General features: G+C 48.1%; 1 protein-coding gene across 3 annotated transcripts in view; it reads left to right on the top strand.

Annotated features, from left to right (window-relative positions):
* SEPTIN8 (septin 8) overlaps positions 1-19876 on the top strand; it is a 34939-nt gene that overhangs the window by 4727 nt on the left and 10336 nt on the right. For 2 of the 3 annotated variants that reach the window (XM_040077976.1, XM_040077977.2), the window contains exons 2-5: positions 11545-11659; positions 13525-13720; positions 14379-14565; positions 19486-19647. In XM_040077976.1, the coding sequence (XP_039933910.1) occupies positions 11545-11659; positions 13525-13720; positions 14379-14565; positions 19486-19647 (660 nt within the window). The remainder of the gene's footprint in view (positions 1-11544; positions 11660-13524; positions 13721-14378; positions 14566-19485; positions 19648-19876) is intronic. The other variant, XM_040077978.2, reaches the window with a different exon arrangement.

Genomic DNA, 19876 nt, shown 5'->3' with positions numbered 1-19876 from the left:
ACCTGTGTAGGGTAAGGGCACGTTTATGAGATTACTTTTGATTATTCAGGATGTTTTCAACAGACTTCAGGCTGTGGATGGGAGAAGCTGTCATTTGTTTCAGATGCCCTTTTTTGTGCAGCCTTTGGAAAACACATTGTCCTGTCCCGTACTTGTTTTGGGGAGGTGGGCACTGTGTTTATGCCGAATCTGCTTGTTTCTCCTCTTCCCCACATCTGCGTATCTGCAGCGAGCTCTGGTTTTATACCTGAAGCTTTGCATTTGTATTCATGTATCATAAAAGTGCCAGACAGCTAAGAGAGCCCACCTCTTCTCCCAGAGCAGTCCAAGTGAGGGGAAGAAAATCTTGAAAGTGCTGTTTGTCCTCAGTCTCAGTCATGTGCTTTCCTTCCAGAGCCTCTTCTCTGGCACAAGCAGCTATGCTCACCTCCAGCTTTTGACACTGGGATGCAGAAGGTAAACCCAGACAGGGAATGAGCATCTTCCCAATGGGGTGACGGGAGACTCAGAGAAGAGTGGTGTCAGTGAGAACCGCAGGGTTCTTGGATACAGCCCTAATCGCCGCTCTCGGCTTGTGGCTGACCAGGTCAGGGCTGTGAAGGCGCCGCTTTTAGATGTTCAGATTCCTTTGTGAAACCAAAAAGTGTCCATCTCCCACACGCATGAAATTCCAGAGATGTCAGACAGCCTGAGCAAGGTTCCCATGGAGCGCCCTGTCCCGGGGCTCTTGCCCTCTCTTCCTGCACTGCCTCCAAACCAGGCTGTCGCAGGGAGCTGTGGAGCCAGAGAGCCTGGGCTGGAGTTCTCCCATCCTCACCTCACCATCACATGAGATGCTGGGATGAGTCTGTATTTTGTGTGCAAGGAGACACCTGGGGTTTCCTCCACACAAAAATCAAGTCCTCCACAGGCAACCAGCAGTTCAGCTGGTTCTGGCTGTAACCGAGGTGGGCATCAGCTTCTGCTCAGCTGGGTTCATGTCTGCCTGCAGAGGACTGTACAGACATGCCTTCAGCTGTGGCCACTGTGGAATGTGTTCCCAGAGCTTATGGTGATGCTGGAAAATGGAACCTTTTCATATCTGCCGTGATCCCCCGTGCAGTCCTCAGGCCTGCTGCCGAGAGAGACCATCCCCACTGTGCTGCAGTGTGAGCATTCCCGGGGTGCCCGGAGTGTGGGGACAGAAGGGCATTGCCAGGCCTCTGGGTCAGACCCTGCTTACAGCAGCCTTCCATCCTGAGCCACACTGATCCTGGCTTTCAGCTCTGCCACGAGAAAACGCTGCCCGAGGAAGGCTGGCAGCTGGCATCCCAGCAACGTTCCCCCTTCCCTTTTCCTGCAGCAAAGATGCTTCCAGCTCATATTCCTAAATATAGATTTATTCTGTATTTTCATACAGAACAAATAGTCCTTTCAGCTTATCTTTTTGCTGCGTGTATTTTTCAAATAGAGGTTTTCTTTTCCTTTTTTTCCGCTGCCTTGATTCTTCAGATTCAAGGTATTCTGTGCTAATACACTTGGAGGCTTTCTGGAGGCACGTGTTAATAGGATATATAGCAGTCAGCTTATTAGTATGATGACTGGTTTAGCCCTCAGAGGAGCAGAGTAGCTGTGGTATATTGTGGGATATTCTCTTCCTAATGTTTTCCAGGCATTATTACAAGAAGATGTGGTAGCTTCAGTAGCTGGAAGATCTGTTTGTGGAGATGCTGTGGGATGGTTGCATAAGGCAAACTGGGAAAAAGCATACAGTGGTGACCAAATGCTCTTGAGTTCCCATTATATCTGTTCCCCTCTCTAAAAATATACTGGATAATAGTATTTATTGTAATTGGGCAATAAATTCTGGAAGTGTATGTGGGAATTAGCCTTGTTTATTTTAAGTGGTAGCTAAAGCAAATAATCTTGGTGACTGCTATCCAGCACGGCTTGTTTGGAGTGATGGGGATCCAGATCCTTTTTCCTCTCTTCAACACTTCTTTTAAACTGCTCCAAACGTTTTTCATTCTAGTCCTTAAGGGTAGGCACTCAGTTTATCTCTTGGCTTTGTCCCACAGCCACTTGTGTTTGCCAAGTGTCTCCTCTTCCTCATGGAAGGATGCTGGGAAACCAGAGAGATTCCTCAGCTTAGAGCAGCTGGATATGAACTGGGAATGCATCACTGCCTTGGGTGAACTTGGGGAAAGTCTGTACTAGATGAGGTGCTGAGATTAGGCTCCTGATAGGGTTAATTGGGAAGTCCATTAAATGAAAAGCCTCAGCAGCTTCTGAATAAATAATTTTTAAAAGAAACTGACTAGGGCAGTGTTGAGTAGCGTTGTTTGTCTGTATTTCAGGATCTTTTTTTTTTTTTTCCCCAGTCTGTTTAAAAAGTTTTATTTGTGTTTTGGACTTTGCTTGGTTTTGAATAGCTTGTGGGGGATGGAATTCTCAGGCTGCCGAGGAGCTGAACTTTCTCATCCTTTAGGGTCATTTTGGAGGAAATGTCTTTCATTTTTGGTCCCATAGCTTTCTTTATTTTAACCAACTTTCCTTATTCTCAAAGGCAGTTTTCACGTTTGCACAACACTGTGTACATAATGCCTGGTAAATCCTGCTTTGCTCTGTGGTAAACTCTCATCCAGGACTTATGATAGAGACAAAATGCCCATTTAATCCTCTCTTGATTAGGAAAGACCTCACAATTAATTAATTAGGCTCTATAATTGTTATAGAGAAATCACTAAATAACAGCTTAAGAAAAGAAGCATGTGGGAATTTTGCTTGTGGTGTAAAAAAGAGGAGGAATTTAAGCCAGAACCAGTCAGTTTGTTTGCAGAAAATTAAAACTGATGTTGCATTCACAGGTTGTGAATGGATCATTTTGGATGTGCATGGTGTAAGAAGATGAGGAGCTTTACTCTCCCTTGGGACTTGGCTCTGAGCATCAGCAAAAAATGATGTTTTAAGCCCGTGCCGTTTGATTCTGTAGATGTGCGTAGGATTTTTGTTTTGTGTTCTGCGGTTTGTTGTGTATTTTCTGAAGGAGGAAAGACTGCTGGGGCTGAAGTGAAGCTGAAGGCAGTGCCCTCGGTTCAGCTGTGTGCTCACCGGTGTTGAAGGGAGCAGGCTGGTGCAGAAGGGGAGCACGTGGAGCGTGCAGGTCCCTGCTCCTGCCTGGCTCTGGGAGTGCCCCGCATCCGGCTGGTTGCTGGGACACAGCCCAAGGTGTGCCGCAGGAATCCAGACACCTTCTGGCACCAGTTCCTTGGATGCAGGAAAGCAGTTAAGGAGTTTGCCTAAGGAGTTCCTCCCTTCAAAGGAGCTTGGCTTTCTCGCTGAAATCCCTGTGCACCTGCTTATGGGAGGAGGCTGCAGTGTGTGTTCAGCGCTGGTTTTGCTGGTGTGCAGCAGAGCCTTGGCTTCCCTGAGACTGCCCTGGGGCACATGGCACATTGTGAAACGTTGGCACCGGACCAGTGACGTCTTGAAATATTTGTTTTCCGTGGGTGCTGAGCGTTGCACTTCACAATGCACTCGCTGGTCACTTGCCGGTCTTAAAGTTTGTGAGGAGCTTTTAAAAATGGAGGCAAGGCAAGAACCTCAGTTTTTGAGCCTTCTTGCTTCTGTAATATAAAATGGCTCTAATGTTTACTTGGCATGTCTTGGTGGTGACTCCATATGTGGTTTCTTCAGTGATGTTTTTGCCTGCCTTGAGTGCAGCTGGGAGCCAGGAGGGATATGAATAAAGGCTTGAGTGTCTGGGAAAATTCTTGGCATTCTTAGAAGAGCGATTTAGTGAGGGGGAAGAGGAGAGGGCTGGGAATTGTGTTGGTTTAGCGTAAGGTTTTTTGGGGGGACTCCAGTGTAGGCTGGAAGCTCATTGTGAGCGTGCAGCAACTGGAGATGGCTGGCTGGCATGGCATCCCACGCACAGAGAGCTGGCTTAGATGTGGCTGTCCTCCTGTGTACTGCATGTTGGAAAAAGAAGGAAGGGAAGGCACTTGGGGCTCTGCCCTGCCATTGCTGGAGGGAAGAGCAGTGTTAGGCATCACCACGTTACCTTTTACAGTTCTTTCAGGTTGCTACAACAGGGAGAAACAACTGTTGCCCTCCCTGCACAGGCATAGAAGGCTCATGGTCTCTGATGCATCCTGGTTGACTGACCATGTACCACCACCAGAGTGGGCACGAGCAGGAGGCAGCAGAGAAGATGAAGCTCTTAATCTTCCGTTGTTGGTGTTGTAAGACAAGTGGTAAATCAGCAGAAACCCCACACCTGTGGTCTTGTTTTTTCTTCCTTTCTTCTTTCCCCAGCCTATTATTAAGTGCTCCACGATGAGGATCTGAAATTTTAAGCCCGTGCTTAAGATTAACTGAAAATTTTCAGAACTGGGTGTGTGCTTGCACTTTGCAAATCTCCTTGAGATTAGGTGCCATTTAGGTGTGATGATTTTAGCCTAAGAGGTGCTGAGAGCTCCACTGGCCAGCCCCAGCTGAGTGTGCTTCGTTTTGTCTCCAGTGCCAAAGGCACCCACACACAAGGTCATGCCTACTCCACCTCTGTTGAGCCCTCTACTATGCTCAGAATCCTCTCACTGTAAAATCTGGTCTCATTACCTCTCTTGAACCATCTCCTGCTTAGTAGGCTGCAAAGTGCAATCTCATTCACTGATGCTGTTATGCATCTAATAGTCAGTCATTAGTCTGGGAGTACAAGACAGGTAATATTTTCATGTGTGTTAGTGAGTGTTTTGAATGTTGCTCACACCACAGAGGTGTTTTTCATACATGAGGTGTGGTGCTGCTGTTAACTGCCCCTCAGCTCTGAGCTAGACAAAAGAGATTTTCTTCGTGGAAACATGAGTCTCTACTCACTGCTGTCGCTTTGCAAATGTCAAGTGGCATTTATTGAGCCAGCATTCAGAGATGGAGAGATTCTCCAGAGAGAGGTAATTTGTCAAATTTTCCTGCATTGATCCAGAAGCTGGCCAAGCCCTAGGGAGTGCCTGCTTGGACAAAGAAGCTGAATTTGGCTTCTGACACTGTTTGCCCAAAAGTCTCTAGGCAAGTACTCAACTGCTCCATGACTCAGTGTGCTTGTGCAATGGTGATAACTACAAGTGCCTTTGTATGGAATTCTGCAGTGGTGGGCATTTGGGGGCAGTTGTGGGGTTGGGCTGGGGACCTGCATGTGCTGGACCCTGAAACAGCCCCTCTCTGTTCCGTGGTTTGTGGAACTGCTGCCTGAAGTGCCCAGCCTGAGAGGGGCCAGGCAGTGCCAGCACACAGGAGCCTGTACCTGGGACCAGCTTGCTCTGCTTGGACTGGATAAACAGCCAAATACCACTCAGTCCTTTCTCTGCTCAAAGTTGCAAAATGAGACTCCCTGCATCAGTATGGAATGATTTCCTGATTCCATGTCTTTCCATGCAGGAGACAAGGGAATAGCATCCTACAAACCCCACTGGTACATGTATTAATCTTTGTGTTGCACGCACTGTTGTGGATTGTGGATGTGGCATCAAGAGGGTGAAGTCATTGTTTTGTGCCCAGCAGCAGTTCCCAGCTGTGCCGGGTGCCGAGCCAGCCCCTGCAGCAGCTCTGCAGCGGCAGCGTGGCTGTGCCTGGCAGCGTTTGGGGAGCCTTCCTTCTTCCTCCTGCTCCTCTCCTCGTCACTCTGGTCAGGAACCTGCAATCTGCCAGCGCTGGTTTTTCCTTGTGTGTTGGTTTGAGTGTAAATGGGAGGGGACAGGGTCTGTGTGTGCCTGGCGCTCCATGTCCACGTGTTCCCTGCAGGGCAAAGCAATGCTCCTCTGGGAATCACCTGCTGCAAGGCAGTGGTGTGACACAGATAATGCCTGCACCCAGGCTGCAGAGCACCAGAGGATTTGTCATGGTGTGAGGTGAAGGTGACATCCAGGATTGAGGAATTTAGAAACAAAATGGTCCCTCAGTAGTGGGAATTGAAGTGCTGTGGAAGAGTGCCATGCAGATGTCGTGTTGTTGCTTCTTTGTGTTTTCTAAGTGTGTGTGTAAAATGTAATTGGGAAAACTCTGGGAAGAGAAGGACCTGAAATACAGCTGCCTAGTGCTTTAGGAAGACACAAGCTTCTCCCTGTGTGGGGCTGGCATGTGGAGAGCTGCAGCCTGGCCACAGATCCCAGGCTGGTGGTGCACAGGTACTGGAGGGAGTGTTTGGGAGCAGCAGATGCCTTTGGGTTGAAGGTCACTGCTCAAGTGTAAGCCCTATTCATGTAGCAGAAAGAAAAGAGAACTTAATTTCCTTCCTTCTCTCCCTGTGGGTCTTTGCTGTTCAGCCTTGGAAAATGTCAGCTGTTCATCTTTCTCACTTACGTTTTTTTGAGCCATGGAAATGGGAAAGGGCAGCTCAGATACAGAAAAGTTCTGTGCTATCCCTCAGGGTATACATCCAGGAGTCATCACTGTTTATCAGCTAACCATGTGACTTTTTGTTTTCCCTCTTGGTTTTATTCACCAGTTGCTTGTACACTGATGAAGCAGGGCCCAGGGTTTACATTACAAGTCCCATCATGCCAGATTCTTAAAAATAACTATCACCGTTTTAAAAAAATAAGCATCACCGTTTATGATTGTGGCATTCAATTACGCTTTTGTTTACCCATATGCTTTCACCTGCATCATTCAGGAAAAAAATCCCAAGGATTGTCTCAGACAGGAAATGCAAGCATTTGTCACTAAGGAGAATTTTGTGGTGGGATTAATTGAAAGATGATACTTTAGAGATTTTTTTATTTTTTTTTAACCAACTGATATCAGAATGATCTTCTCTATACGAGGTCCACTCTGTTTATAGTGCTCCTGGTGAAAGCAAAGGGAGCAGGAGCAGCACATCTAAAAGCAGTAAGCTGCTTTGCTCTGCACCAGGAGCCCCAGCTAGGAGCACTCTGCAGCTGAGGGGCAGCTGAACGTGGAGCTGGTCCCACTGCTGACATTCCCCTGGGTTGTGCAGGCAGTGGTAAATCCACTTTTCCTGGAACAAGCTGCTGAAAAATGTAATGACGCAGAGTGAAACTGATGCTAATTTGGAGGTGAAGCATGAAGAGAAACTGTGATCGGGTTTTTATTTTTTGAAGAATCATAGGCACACAGTTTGAAGCTGTAACCTGTGCACTTCCCACAGGTTTCTTTAATCACTGTCTATGAAGAAGAGCCTAATTAGTATGTGATGCTGTGTTGACCCTCTTATGGGGATCTGGATTTGGTCTCTCTGATTGTGTTTCTCTGCTGCCTTTTCTCATTTGACTTGCAGTAAAGGGCCAAATAACATATCATCTGCAGTGGATGTGGTCTGTGGCCAGCTGCTCCATCTTCCTGCCAGCCCTGCGGTCTTGCCACAGGGCACAGCCTTGGCAGCCCTGCTGGGGATGGGCTCGGAAGCCAATGTGGGTTTGAAGTGCAGGTTTTGGCTCCTTGGGCAGCTCTGTGCTGCTGTGGCCACAGGAATGGGCTGGTGTGCCATTGTGCATCCCAAATGCAGGGTGTGTCCAGGAGCTGCGGTGCCTGGTGCCTGGCAGTGCCTTTGAAGCACTGTGGTTGGAGGCTTTGTTTCGGTTCTCATGGTGCTCAGCTGAATGTGTCCATCTGTGCTACCAAGGACAGGTCTGTCTTTCCGCTGCATGCTAAGAAAGGGGCTCTGTGATGTTGCTGTCAAACCAGAGCTAAAGATTGATGTCCCTCTGGGATGGCTGTTCCTGTGGCCGTGCCCCCAGATGCCATTTCTGTGCCTGTTTCCTGGACAGAACATTTGTGAAAACGTTTAAAAGACTTGAAAATACATAAATTCTTGCTCTTATGATGAATCTTTCATTTCCCACAAAATTCCAGATTCAAAATATGCTTTATCCCCTTGGCTCTCTGCTTCAAGCCTCAAGATCAGCTCAAGGCACAGAAATCCTTGGAGAGCATGTTCAAAGACTGCAAGTAAAACCCTGGTAGCTGCCCCATCATAGGATGTTATTAATGACCCAAGAAGGGATGTTCAGGGCTGCAGATGCTATTTGAGGTGAGAGTTCCCACCCGGAGCCATTGCAGACTCTTAATTATCGTGTTGTGTAATGATGAGAGGTTGGCTGCCTCGTGGTTATTTGCAGCCCCAGGATGGGGTCCTGCTGGTAAGAAGCAGCAGAGTTGTCTCTACGGGCTGTGAGATGGAGAGACCTGGTTCACAGAGTGTTGTGGGGGATAGGAGTGTTGCAGGGACCAGTGCAAGTGGAAAGGGCAGGGCTGTGTTTGCCTGGCTCTTGGCAGGGCTGATCCCATCTGGCTCTGCCATATGACCTGCCCAGCTCCTATGCTGAAAGGCAGTCTCATTGCTGGCACAAAGTATGGAGAAAGTTCCCCTGAAATCCTTCGCTTTTGTTTAAAACCAACAAAAACACAAACAACCCCTTCCACACACACACACATTGCTGCATTACTGCTGCCCTCATTTATTGCAGCGTTTGTGTTCCGGATTGATTATTTATGCTGAGTGTGGCAGGCTGGCTGCTTCTATTTGGAGTGTGACCTTGTCTTTACTAGCAGGTGACCTGTTTGAAGCTGCCCTTGAGCCCCCCGGCATGTGGGAGCTGCTCATTTGGGGCTGCTCATCAGGGTGTGGGCAGGTTCCTCTCCAGCGCAGGACCGCACACCAAACTCCACACGTGAGCAGAAGTAGTGGCTGTATTCACAAGGCTGTCAGGTTTCCAGGCTCAATGGATTGGAGGGAAAGAAGAGAACAGAGAAAACATTTTCCTCCCTTTCTTTATTTTCCTAGTCTTATTACTTCCCAGCAGCTGCTGCCATTGTTTATCCTAACACAGCAAAATCCCTTTGGAGCTGAATGACAGCTGAACACACTGCAAGTGCAGCAAATGGTTTTCTGCTTTGGTATCAGCAGCGCCTTGAACTTGAACCAGGTTATTTCTGCTGCTTACAGAAATAAAGGAAATTGCATTTCAAGGTCACTGGCAAAAATTATTCCACCGAAGTTTGGCTCATTGGTTCAGCAGCTTTGAGAGACGGTGAGCAGTTCTGAGTAGGTGTATTCCTGTCCTGTAGTGAACAGCAACCGAGTGCCAAGAAAAGCAGAGAAAAAGCCCTGTGTGGATGCATTTGGGTTTCCTGCAGCCAAGGCATGACTGAGTTCTCAATGCAGCCTTGCCTGGCTGGAGCCTATTTTAAAACCTCGAGCAGTGGTGCTGCCTGTTGCCTGGAAACCTCCTCCCAGCCTCAGGCACTTTCAGCCTAATCATAGCCATCGGCAGCCTTTATTTATTTCCCATCCAAAATGTCATTCCAGGCTTCTGGTTTGTGTTTTTGTTTGCTTGTTTTTGTTTATTATTTAAAATGAAAAGACGCAAAGTGTAACCGTCAAACTCGGTGACTTTCTGTGGGAACAGCTTGCTCGGCTGTCACTGCATTGCAGAGCTGGGAACTGGCATTTTAAGCTCTGTAAAGTGGTGGCTCGGAGGGACACGGGGAAGATGAGAAGCAGGGGCTGAGAGATTGGGCTGAGAGCCTGAGGAAGCCCCCCCGAGCTCGACTGGTGCCTGCAGTGGCTTCCTGCACCTTGTTGACAGCCTCTTCCTGAAGGGGAAACCAGACCAAATCAGCTCTGAGTCTTCTCCCAGCACACACGTGTCCCAGGTTCCCCCTCCCAGTGTGGTTGTACCTCCCCATGCGAGATCCACAGCTCAGCATCGGCTGACTGGAGCAGCACAGATTCACTCCTAAAACACCCTGTATCCTGGGGTCTGAGTTGTGCGGTTGTTCCTCCCCATGCGAGATCCACAGCTCAGCATTCAGCTGACTGGAGCAGCACAGATTCACTCCTAAAACACCCTGTATCCTGGAGTCTGAATTGTAGCATCTCCCTGTGCTGACAGGTGAATGGAAGAAAGTTAAACTTGGAATTCCCCCTGTCTTAGGGGCCGTTTTTATTTTTAGTTCACCTGAACTCTGGCCATCTCAAAACCTTAATTGCTGACATCAGTTACACATGGAAACTTTAAATGATTGCTCTTTCTACTAAGTTAGTGAGTGTGATTGATCCTGATTGCTCAGAATAGGATGGATCACAGGAGCCCAGCTATGATTCAATTGTGTTTTTGTTCAGGACAAAATAATCTGAAAGTGGGTAAAAAATGCTAAGAGGAACAGCCAGAAAGTTTGTGTGTGAGGCATAGAAGTTGTTTCAGCCATTCACAAGTTGTTCTTGTGATTTAAATGGTTTATTTTACAAGGCTGAGAATATTTGTTCTACCAAAAGCAGAGCTAAAGGCAGCTTTAACTAAGATGCAGTTGAACAAAGGTTTGTGTTTTGTTTAGCAGTCTTACTGCAGGCACAGAGCAATATGCAAGGCTTATCACATCGTTTATTTTCCTCTTGATTTCATTTAAGTTTGGCTGGCAGCTTAGGCTCTTCTCAGGGATGCCCTTGTCTCTCAGTCTTAGTGCTGGGACATTAAGTTGAAATTGTCAGGATCAGACAGAAGAACCAGGGCCAAACCAAGGGCAGACATTTTTTCCATTCCCATCTTTTATGTGTGCTGGTGATTAAGAAAAACAGGAAAACCAATTACCAAAGAAACCGTGAGGGTGAATGAATCGTCCTGTCTCCTTGCTTTTCCATGGGTGGGTAAGAGTCCTGTCTCCTTGCTTTTCCATGGGTGGGTAAGAGTGCATGAGGGGCTCCAGGGATGGTGGTCTGGTCCCTGGGTTCAGACATCATGTCTTAGTTGTGCGGAGAGGTGTGCATCCGGTGAAATTCCAAACTTTCCTGCTTTTAGCCACTAGAAGGAGAAATTACCCTTCTGTCAGCTCCTCTTTGCTGGACTTTATAGCTGCTCTGCTCTGCCTTTCTGCTTAGCACGGGTCATAGAACCGCGGTCTCCTCGGATTTTGTTGTCTTAGTTCCTAAGCAAAGCCTCCACAGGTGATCATCTTCTCTGGGGGAGGGAGGAAACAGAAGGGAGAGCAAAGTGCACACGGGGGAGGCAGGAACAGGAACAGCAGAGGAACAGTGGAAAGCTCTGTGGTCGCAGATGGTAAAGCAAGAGGGTTCCTGTGCCACCAGCACCCCCAGCACCTCAGTGAACAAACCTCGCTGCTTGTGGCAATAGCACAGCGGGAAAGACAAATACTCAGGGAAAAATGCAGAGTCTGTCAAGCAGAATTCACAGCTGGAGGGTTAAAAAAAATAAAATACAAAAAAAAAGTTAAAGAGAAATAAGCGCTGAAACACACCGTGGTAGGTTTTCCTTTGCTAATCTCTCCCAGCTGCATGCAGTTGAAGCTCACACTAGTGTTTTCTTTACTTTGGAGCCTGGTAGCTTTAGTTCTCCCAGCTCCCCATGACGCTGTGTTTCACACCCTCTCCTGTTGTTGGTGGCTGTTGGGGGTTTGTGCTGTGGTGTGCCAAGCACAAGCTCGTGAGAGCACTGCTGGGCTTTGCAGTGCCCAGGAGGGTGGGTGATCTTGGTCTCAGTCTGATTTGCCATCTCAGTGCAGTTTGCTAATCTGGCTTCTTCTCCCTGCCAGAATGAAGAGAAGAGGAGCCTTTCCCTGGGGGGCCATGTGGGCTTCGACAGCCTCCCCGATCAGCTGGTCAGCAAGTCTGTCACACAAGGCTTCAGCTTCAACATCCTCTGCGTGGGTGAGCACAGTCCTCTGCAAACAGGCATGGGGGGAGGTTGGGACCAGGATTTCTTGAGGGTCCTGCTATGCCACGAGCCTTGGCAGTGACTTAAGCAAGTCAGAAATGCCAAAATAACACATTGAGTCAAACCAGGAGAATTTCTGTAGACTGTAAATGGGGTATTGCTCATCATCCCTGCTGCAATAGCTTTGCAATAGGAAGGATCAAAGGAAGCTGTATATGGCAAGTTAAATATTTCCAGAGGCAAATTGGGGTGGCTGGCACGAGAAGCTTTTGCTGGGTTTGATGTCTAGGTAGATACAGTTAGATGCACATGGGTTATGTGAGAGCTGCTGTTGATAACCTGGTCATTTCTGAGTGTAAGCCTGCACCCCAAATCTGGGCACAAGGGCTTTGTGTCTGAGCTGTGCCTAGTCAGTGCTTTCCCAGGTGTCAGAGAGCATGAAGCATGGTCATCTCTGGGCTTGGAAAGGGAGGGGGAGTGTTCCCTATTGACTTTAAAATAACCTCATTATATTCTTGGCTTTTAATTTTGGTATTGATGTGATCTAGCAGGCAGTACTGGCTGGAGTGCTAGAGACCAGCTCCTTTCAGTGGTGAGAGGAGCATCATTTTTGCTTTGGCCTGTTCTTGTATGGGGTCTGAAGTATTGTAACCTGCTGGACCAGCAGAAATACATCAAGAGACAGCAGCTCCCATGGCTTTGTACAGACTGTGCAGTGACACCCTGACAACTTACACAAGGTGGGCCGTACCCAAGCCACTTTTGCATATCCACACCACAAATAAAAAGAAAGTATGGCTGAAACCGCAGTTGTAATTCAGATTTGTTCTTAGCAGAAGGGTAATTGCAGCAGAGGTCAATATGTTTTTAATTAGTGTAATTCTTGAGGGTACCAGAATGGATATTCCTACATTCTCATTTAGCTTTTCTTAAAATTTTTTTTTTGGACAAGAGAGAAAAAGCCCCACCCTCTTTGCTGGTTCCTACTCCCAACAGTGCCCACAGCTGAACAGGAGAATGTAGCTTACATCAGGAAGCAAATTCTTCTGCTTTCAGATTAATCTAGAGTGCCAGCTGGCTTTATTTCCTTGCACAACTCTTAGCCACAGCTGGTAGGAAGCAGTGCACACCTCTGCCCCACTCTGAAGTGTTTATTCTCCTGTGAAGATCAGAGCCTGAGGTGCTGGAAGAAGGAGAGAGTCAAAATTCCTTGGCAGCAGACATGGCACCTGTGTAGAGCAGAACCTTTCCCACCCTTCTGCTCTCCTACTGGTGTATCTGCTGTAGGGCTCCTCAGCAGTACCTGTCTTTGAAGTGGTAGCAGGATGGACTGCCTGGAAAATGAGCAGAGTAGAAGGTTATTTCCTTGAATTTTGCCTCTCTTTACCCCCATGACCAACAGGGCTGTGTGTAGTGAATAAGGAATTTAAATGAGGCGTCTTCTAGGCCAAACTGGAAAATATCAGTCTTGTTTCATCACCAGGAACAGCAGTTCAAAGCCTTTCTGGCTCACAAACAGCCAAATATTCTGGGATAGATGTTTTTGTGATGCATCCCAGGTGTCTTTCAATGGCTACTAAAATTGTCCTCTCCACAGCTTCTCTAGTGCAGAATCCCAAAGTCAGGGGTCATGGAAAGGAACAGTGTGATTGTGGGGGACAAGACCCAAGTGCTCTGTGTTGTTTGCATTAAGCATGGGAGGCCTTCAGGAAGGCAGACACCTGTGTGACAATTACACATCTGTCCACGAGCGATCCGTGGTGACCTCCCACAGCGGAATTTAGTTCTCTAATTAACGTGCTTTGAAGTACCTGTGGCAAATTCACGCTGCAGTGAGCTGAAGATTTGTCCTCCCCAGGTGAGACTGGCATTGGGAAATCCACGCTGATGAACACCCTGTTCAACACCACGTTTGAGACGGAGGAGGCCAGTCACTACGAGAGCGCGGTTCGCTTGCGGCCGCGCACCTACGACCTGCAGGAGAGCAACGTGCACCTGAAGCTGACCATTGTGGATGCGGTTGGATTTGGGGATCAGATAAATAAAGACGAAAGGCAGGTCTTGTGCCATCTGCTCGGCATTTCTGGGCTTGCCTCGTGCTTGGACGTTGACTGCCTGCAGTTCCCCTTGCAGTACTGCAGAGCTGTCTGTGTCTCTGTTAAAGGGGTCGCTGCCTGTAGTGGCTCTGGTTCTGGGGACAAAGGGTAGAGGGCAAAAAGGCAAAAATAGAGGTCACAGGAGGTGTTTCCAGCAGAGATTGCTGTCCTCCAGGAGCATCAGCTGTTAAGCAGCTGTCCTCAGAGCAGGGTCAGGAATTATCTGTTTTGAACCCGTCTCATTTAACTATACAGACATCTTGTTCAAGGCCCAGGTAAAGGCTTTCTGGGATTCCAAGGTGTCTCTCTGGTCATGTTGCATTGCTAGAGACAGATGGCTGAGCCCTGAAATTCAGGCAGAGTTTGATATGGGGAAGTAGTCATCTTTCCGTGCTCCGCTGCCCTTAGACTTTGCAGTGCAGCCTCAAGAATCTCCAGCAACCTTTGGATTATAAGATCTGTGTGTAAACACCATGCTTTTCCCATTGTAAAGCTAAACTGTTTGTCTTATAACTTGTTTTCAAGTGATATCATGGAATGTCTAGGAGAATTCCTTCTGCCTTTAGATGGTTTAATTTGTGCTCCAGTAGCTGGTTTGCTAATGGGATGGTTTTAGTTACAGGCCAATCGTAGAGTACATTGATACGCAGTTTGAAAACTATTTGCAAGAGGAGCTGAAAATCCGCCGGTCTCTCTTCAACTACCACGACACGAGGATTCACGTCTGCCTCTACTTCATCACTCCCACCGGGCACTCGCTCAAGTCCTTGGACCTGGTGACAATGAAGAAGCTGGATAGCAAGGTAGGGGGTTGGAGACTGTGGTCCCTCTTTCTGGAATGCTTCTGTTGGTACCGATTGTCATGTGGAAGGTTTTGTTCCTTCCGTGCAATTGCTGGGCTCCTTCCTGCATGGCAGCTGAGCCATTCTTAGAACTCTGGTAAAGCTTTGGCTGGCCTGGTGGCTGTTGAGGTCCTGTGCTTGTTTTCTCACCGACTTTCCCAAAGAATGTGTGGGAAAGCCCGTTTTCCAGTTGGTTGAGTAAATTCCAGAGTGTCCCTCTACTGTAAGAAACTTACTCAGATTAGCTGATACTTATCAAAGCCATCAGCTGCATCTCAGTTGGGTGTGCAGGTGAGGTTGCTTTCCAGCTTCAGCAGTTCAATTGTGGAGTCCCTTTTGCTGTCCCAACCTGTCAGCAGGGACAGAGGGGCTGAGAGCCACCAGCACTGTAGTTGTCCTAAGGGCAGTGCTGAGAAGCGTTGGCTGTGTGTGCTGGTGCACAGGGAGTGTGTGAGCTGTCACTGCTGGCAGTGCCAGGTGATCTGGATAGGAGATCACAGTATCCTCTGAAACTGTAGGTATGGTGAGGAATTCTCAAGGTCATAGGAATCCTGTCTTTCAGAGCAGTGTTTTAGCAGCAGGGTGGTTCCTTTCAGGTGGCAGATGCTGTTCAGCCTACAGAGGGACAGGCCTGGCAGGTGGGACCCTGCAGGACCTGGGGATCCCCTGGATTACACTGGGGGAACGTTCTCTTCCTTGGCTGTTGTTCACATGCAGCTCTGCTGGACTTCCCTGGTGGGTTGAGTTCCCATCGTGCAGTCCCTGCTGCTTGCCCTTACCACCTAGGGCTCATGGCCTGCTTTTCCTTGGCCCCAGTCCAGGGCAGGCACTGGCTTCCCATTGCAGTGGGCTGTTTGTAGCTCTAGTGGCTGTCACACTGACTTCATCAGGAATTTGAAAACTTTCCCTTAATAAACTTTTGTCTCTTGGTACAGTGCCAGCATTACATACTCCCAGAAATATTTTTGGAGAAAAGCTTTTTCACTATTCCCCTTCGTGCTGGTGGTCCCACAAAACATTTCTCTCCTTTCCTTCTCATTCCCTACTTTTCACATCTCCCTGTGGTTGCCTTTCATGTGGTCCTTTGGTAGTACCAAAATAAATCCTTTGTACTTGCGCACAGATGAAAACTTTGTGCACAGGGAAACTTTTTATATTTCCAAACTTCCCCTTTAATAGCCGTCTCTGGAGCCATTTTATGCTTTTGTTCTCATCCCCCTTCTTGCCACAGCATGAGAACATCCTGGATTTCATGCTGTGGTGGCCTCACACAAGTGGGCACATGGGAATGAATAAGCAAGTGGAGCCCATTGACGTTTTCTGGGCATCTGGGATTTATGTTGCATTTCTGCACTGGTGTCATCCCAGGACATCAGGGTGCTTTCCAGGCATTCCCTGAGGGTTTGTGCTTGGCAGTGCTGTGCCCCTTCCCCACTGCAAATGAACCATTTGTGCTGGGGGCTGGTGTGAGGGCAGAGGGAAGCAGGGTGTCAGCAAGCCCAGGCAGTTCTGCTGTCTGTGGACAGGAGCAGCGAGTGGTTACTGAGCAGGGGAGCCGTGCCTGGCTGCGTGAGCACACCTGAGCCTGCCCTCCTTGGAGAGCTGTGTGTGGCCCTTGTTCCACTCTGAGGTGGAAGGTACCTCAGGGGCAGTGCTTTGCTCTGTGCTCTGCTGGCTCAGCCTCTGGGACTGGTTTCACAGGGAGTTTGTAGGACCAAGGCTCAGTTCCACCTTTGCTTTAGCCCACAGGTGGCATGAGGTGTGCTCCTGGGCAGGCTGTGACAATTTCAATAACCAGTCCTGCTTTTAGTGAAAAATTTACGAAATCCCTTCTGGGTAAAGCTGTTTTGTGAACAAAATCTGCTGTACTGTAAGACAATATCTGTTTGGCTGAGCTTATGGCCAGCTATTATCTGGGGTATTTAGGTACAGCCAGAGAGCAGAAACATCTTCAGAAGTGGTTGTAGGTAGATGGAATTCGGCTGGCTGCTAGTGGGAAGCACATAGGGCCTGACAGGTGTAGACTTCCCACTGGGTTTAACCTGGAAAAATAAGGAGATAAATAATAGTGCATTCGTGTCAGATGAAAAGGCGATTTATTGATTTAAAACCCAGCCGTGTCATGGGAAATGGTGGCACAGTGTGAGCAGCCGTAAGGCTCCTGGAGCTCTCTGCTTTGTCCCCGGCTGGTTTTCGGTCAGCATGTGCTCTGTGAGCTGTGGCTAACTGCCTGCCCTCCCTGAGACGACACAGCCTAGGCAGGTGGGATGCCTCAGGCAGCCTGTGCCTCAGCTCTTTGGCTTCCAAAGTAGGATTTGCCTGTTGGCTTCACTGCAACTTGCGTTCAGGAACAGTGTGGAGATGGGGAAGAATTCAGCTGTATTTCACAAGACAGAAATGCCTGCAGTCTTATTGCATCAGCAAAATTATTTTCTACCAAATGACAAGTTCTTATAAGTTTTATTTTTGGAGATGAGAAGCAGCTCTGGTCAGAAAGACTTGAGAAGGAGGTGCATTTTTGTCGTGTGAATGGGAGTGCCGTGTCCTGTCTGAAGCACAGACTTCCTCTAGTCATAATTGCAGCTCCAGCACATGGATTGACAGGGAAGGGGACACTGCACCCCTGTCATATTCAGTGGGGCGACACGCCAGTAGTCAACTGCATGATTTTATTACTCGATCTTTAAATAGAGAATATTACTCTTCCACCATGAGGTACAGGAATGTTGCTCTAGGATTTTGCCTTCAACCCAAAATCAACCTTATTTGTGTAAAAAGAGTTGGACAGAGAAACCTCATGTAGTTCTGGCATTCCTTCCTTTTACTGGGCTTTTAAAACCTGTTCAGGAGAAGAGGTGACTTTTCTTCTCTAGCTAGAAATGTATCAGTTTGTCACTAATTCCTGTGCCACAGACTTGGCCTTTGCATGGAGGTGGGTGTGTGGGAGGTGCTGTGGGGAGGTAGAATTAGATGTGCAGTTCAGTAGCGCCTCATGTCTCTCTGGTTTCTTGTTTCCAAACTGTTCCACCCTTTCTCTGTGCTGTGAAGGAATGAGCCCATTCTGGACTTAGGACTACACTCAAATGCCATATCCATGCCTCCCCAGTATTGATGTGGCTATTGGTTATTGGGAACACAACTGGTAAAATCCCTTGGTGTTGTGAACTCTGTCCCAGCAGGTGTTCACTGAGTTGCCTTTTCAAAAGACAAGGAATCTGGTGGAGGGCACTTGAACCAGCCTTGGTTTGTGCTTTCTTTGAGTAGTGCTGAGGCCGCGGGGGTGAGCACAGAGCCTGTCTCCTCTGCTGCTAGAAAGCTACACCAGGCTCCAGGCTCTGCACCTCCTGCGTTGGTGGAAGCAGGGCTGAACTGGTGCCCCTTGGAAGAAGAAGAGGAAATTGCTTGGGCTGATTGAAAAGGGATGTGAGCCCTGAGCTGGCCCATTTTCTGTGGGAGATGGTGAATCCAAGGCTCCTCAGCTCTTAGCAGGTCAGGGAGACAGCCAGCTGTGTCACAGCCCTTTTACCTTCATAATGAGGACATCGACCTGCTGAGCAGTGGAGTGAGCAGAGAGCCTTTTCTGGGGGGGCTGTGGGCCTTGGTAGAAGAGTCAGGTCAGTGGCTGAGAAAAAGAGAAATTTATTCTCTCAGATACATGTGCAATGAGTAAATTTAGACTATTTCGGTTTGGAGTTAAGTAAGTGCTCTTGTGTTAAGTGAGTGTTAGACCACTAAACAGAGACAGGGGAGCGGTGGTGCAGGGGAAACCCAAGAAGTATGGAAGAAACACTGACCTACAGAGAACTTGTGCTGGGAAAGCAAAGCCATTTATTTTAATAAAAATGGCACCCACTGGAGACCAACTGGTTGCTATGAATTTCAGCTCTGTAGGACAGAAAAAAGTTGGCTGTTGGGAAATGTTAGATGTCAAATCAGGCTTTCCCCTTATTTGTCTAAAATCTTATGTTTCACTGCTATGAATTTGGCTGCTGTTCAGACAGACGAGTTCTGCTGTTTGTTTAAGCAGTGATTTGCAGTATCACACTTGGCTTTTCTGGGCATGACAGCATTATCCAGCCCAGGTTCCTGTGATAGATCCAGCCTCACTGTAGCTCTCTTAAGCACGAGCCCATAATGAACCCCATCACTCCTAATAGATGTGAGGTGTGGCCCTTTTTTTCTTTTGATCTTGGTGAATTCTGGGCACAGTGAGACCTCCTCTCTGTGCAGCCTGTGTGTGGCTTTGAAACCCAGGTGGATGAAGTTGTGTGGGGTATAGTGACTGCTCGCTGATAGGAAACCACAGCTGAGCAAGAACAGCATAAAATAAATGTCTGCTGTTTAGCACCCTGCACCTTTCTCCATATAATCCACATGGCACACCTAAGTTGTGATCCTCACCAAGAAGCTCATGGAGTCCTTGGAGAGGATCATCAGCTGCTGTCAGAGCATCTAAGGAGTCCCTGCTCTTTCCTCTTGAGCATGGGAAGGCTTCACATCAGCTCAGTGTGCGTTTCATCCTTACACTTGTCTTGTCAAACATCCTGTCAGCACAGCCAGAGTGGGTGGGTGACAGCTCAGATGTGACAGCTACACTCACCGTGGCTGCCTCCCTCGATGTGTAACAAACCACGCAGGCGAGAGCAGGGGCTTTGATTTGCTCCTTGTGTGGTTTATCTGAAGTCTTGTAGCCAAGTGAGTCCTGGAAAAACTCCTCCCTCTAGCGTTCAGCTGAGCTGGGCTGCAGCTCCAGTGTAAATGGAGCTCCAAGGATATTTTAGGAGATGTAAAACAGCCAGTGGGGCAGGATCTGGGTCACTCCCAGGCTCAACACAGCTGCTCACCTGTGTGTTTGTCCTTCCTTCCTTCCTTCTGCTCCAGGTGAACATCATCCCAATTATTGCCAAAGCAGACACCATCTCCAAGAGCGAGCTGCACAAGTTCAAGATCAAGATCATGAGCGAGCTGGTCAGCAATGGGGTGCAGATCTATCAGTTCCCCACGGACGATGAGGCAGTGGCTGAGATCAACTCCGTGATGAATGTGGGTAACGCTGCCCAAAGCTGTGACAAGTTAAATTGCTGCACAAAAACACATTTGAAGGGCAAGTTTCATTGGGAATGTCCAGACAGTGAATCTGTTGGGAAGTTGAGCTGTGGGTCTCACAGATACAAAAGGCCATTGCATGCAGAATTAATTAAAATGTGGCTCATGTTTAATCTGGGGGTTCTCTGGAGCAACTTAGCTCTAGAATTTGTTTTATTGAATTTTT

The sequence above is a fragment of the Hirundo rustica genome, chromosome 14, assembly GCF_015227805.2.
Source record: "Hirundo rustica isolate bHirRus1 chromosome 14, bHirRus1.pri.v3, whole genome shotgun sequence".
In the NCBI taxonomy this organism is placed as follows: Eukaryota; Metazoa; Chordata; class Aves; order Passeriformes; family Hirundinidae; genus Hirundo; species Hirundo rustica.
The sequence above is the reverse complement of the archived record's forward strand: the minus strand, read 5'-3'. Positions and strand labels throughout refer to the sequence as shown.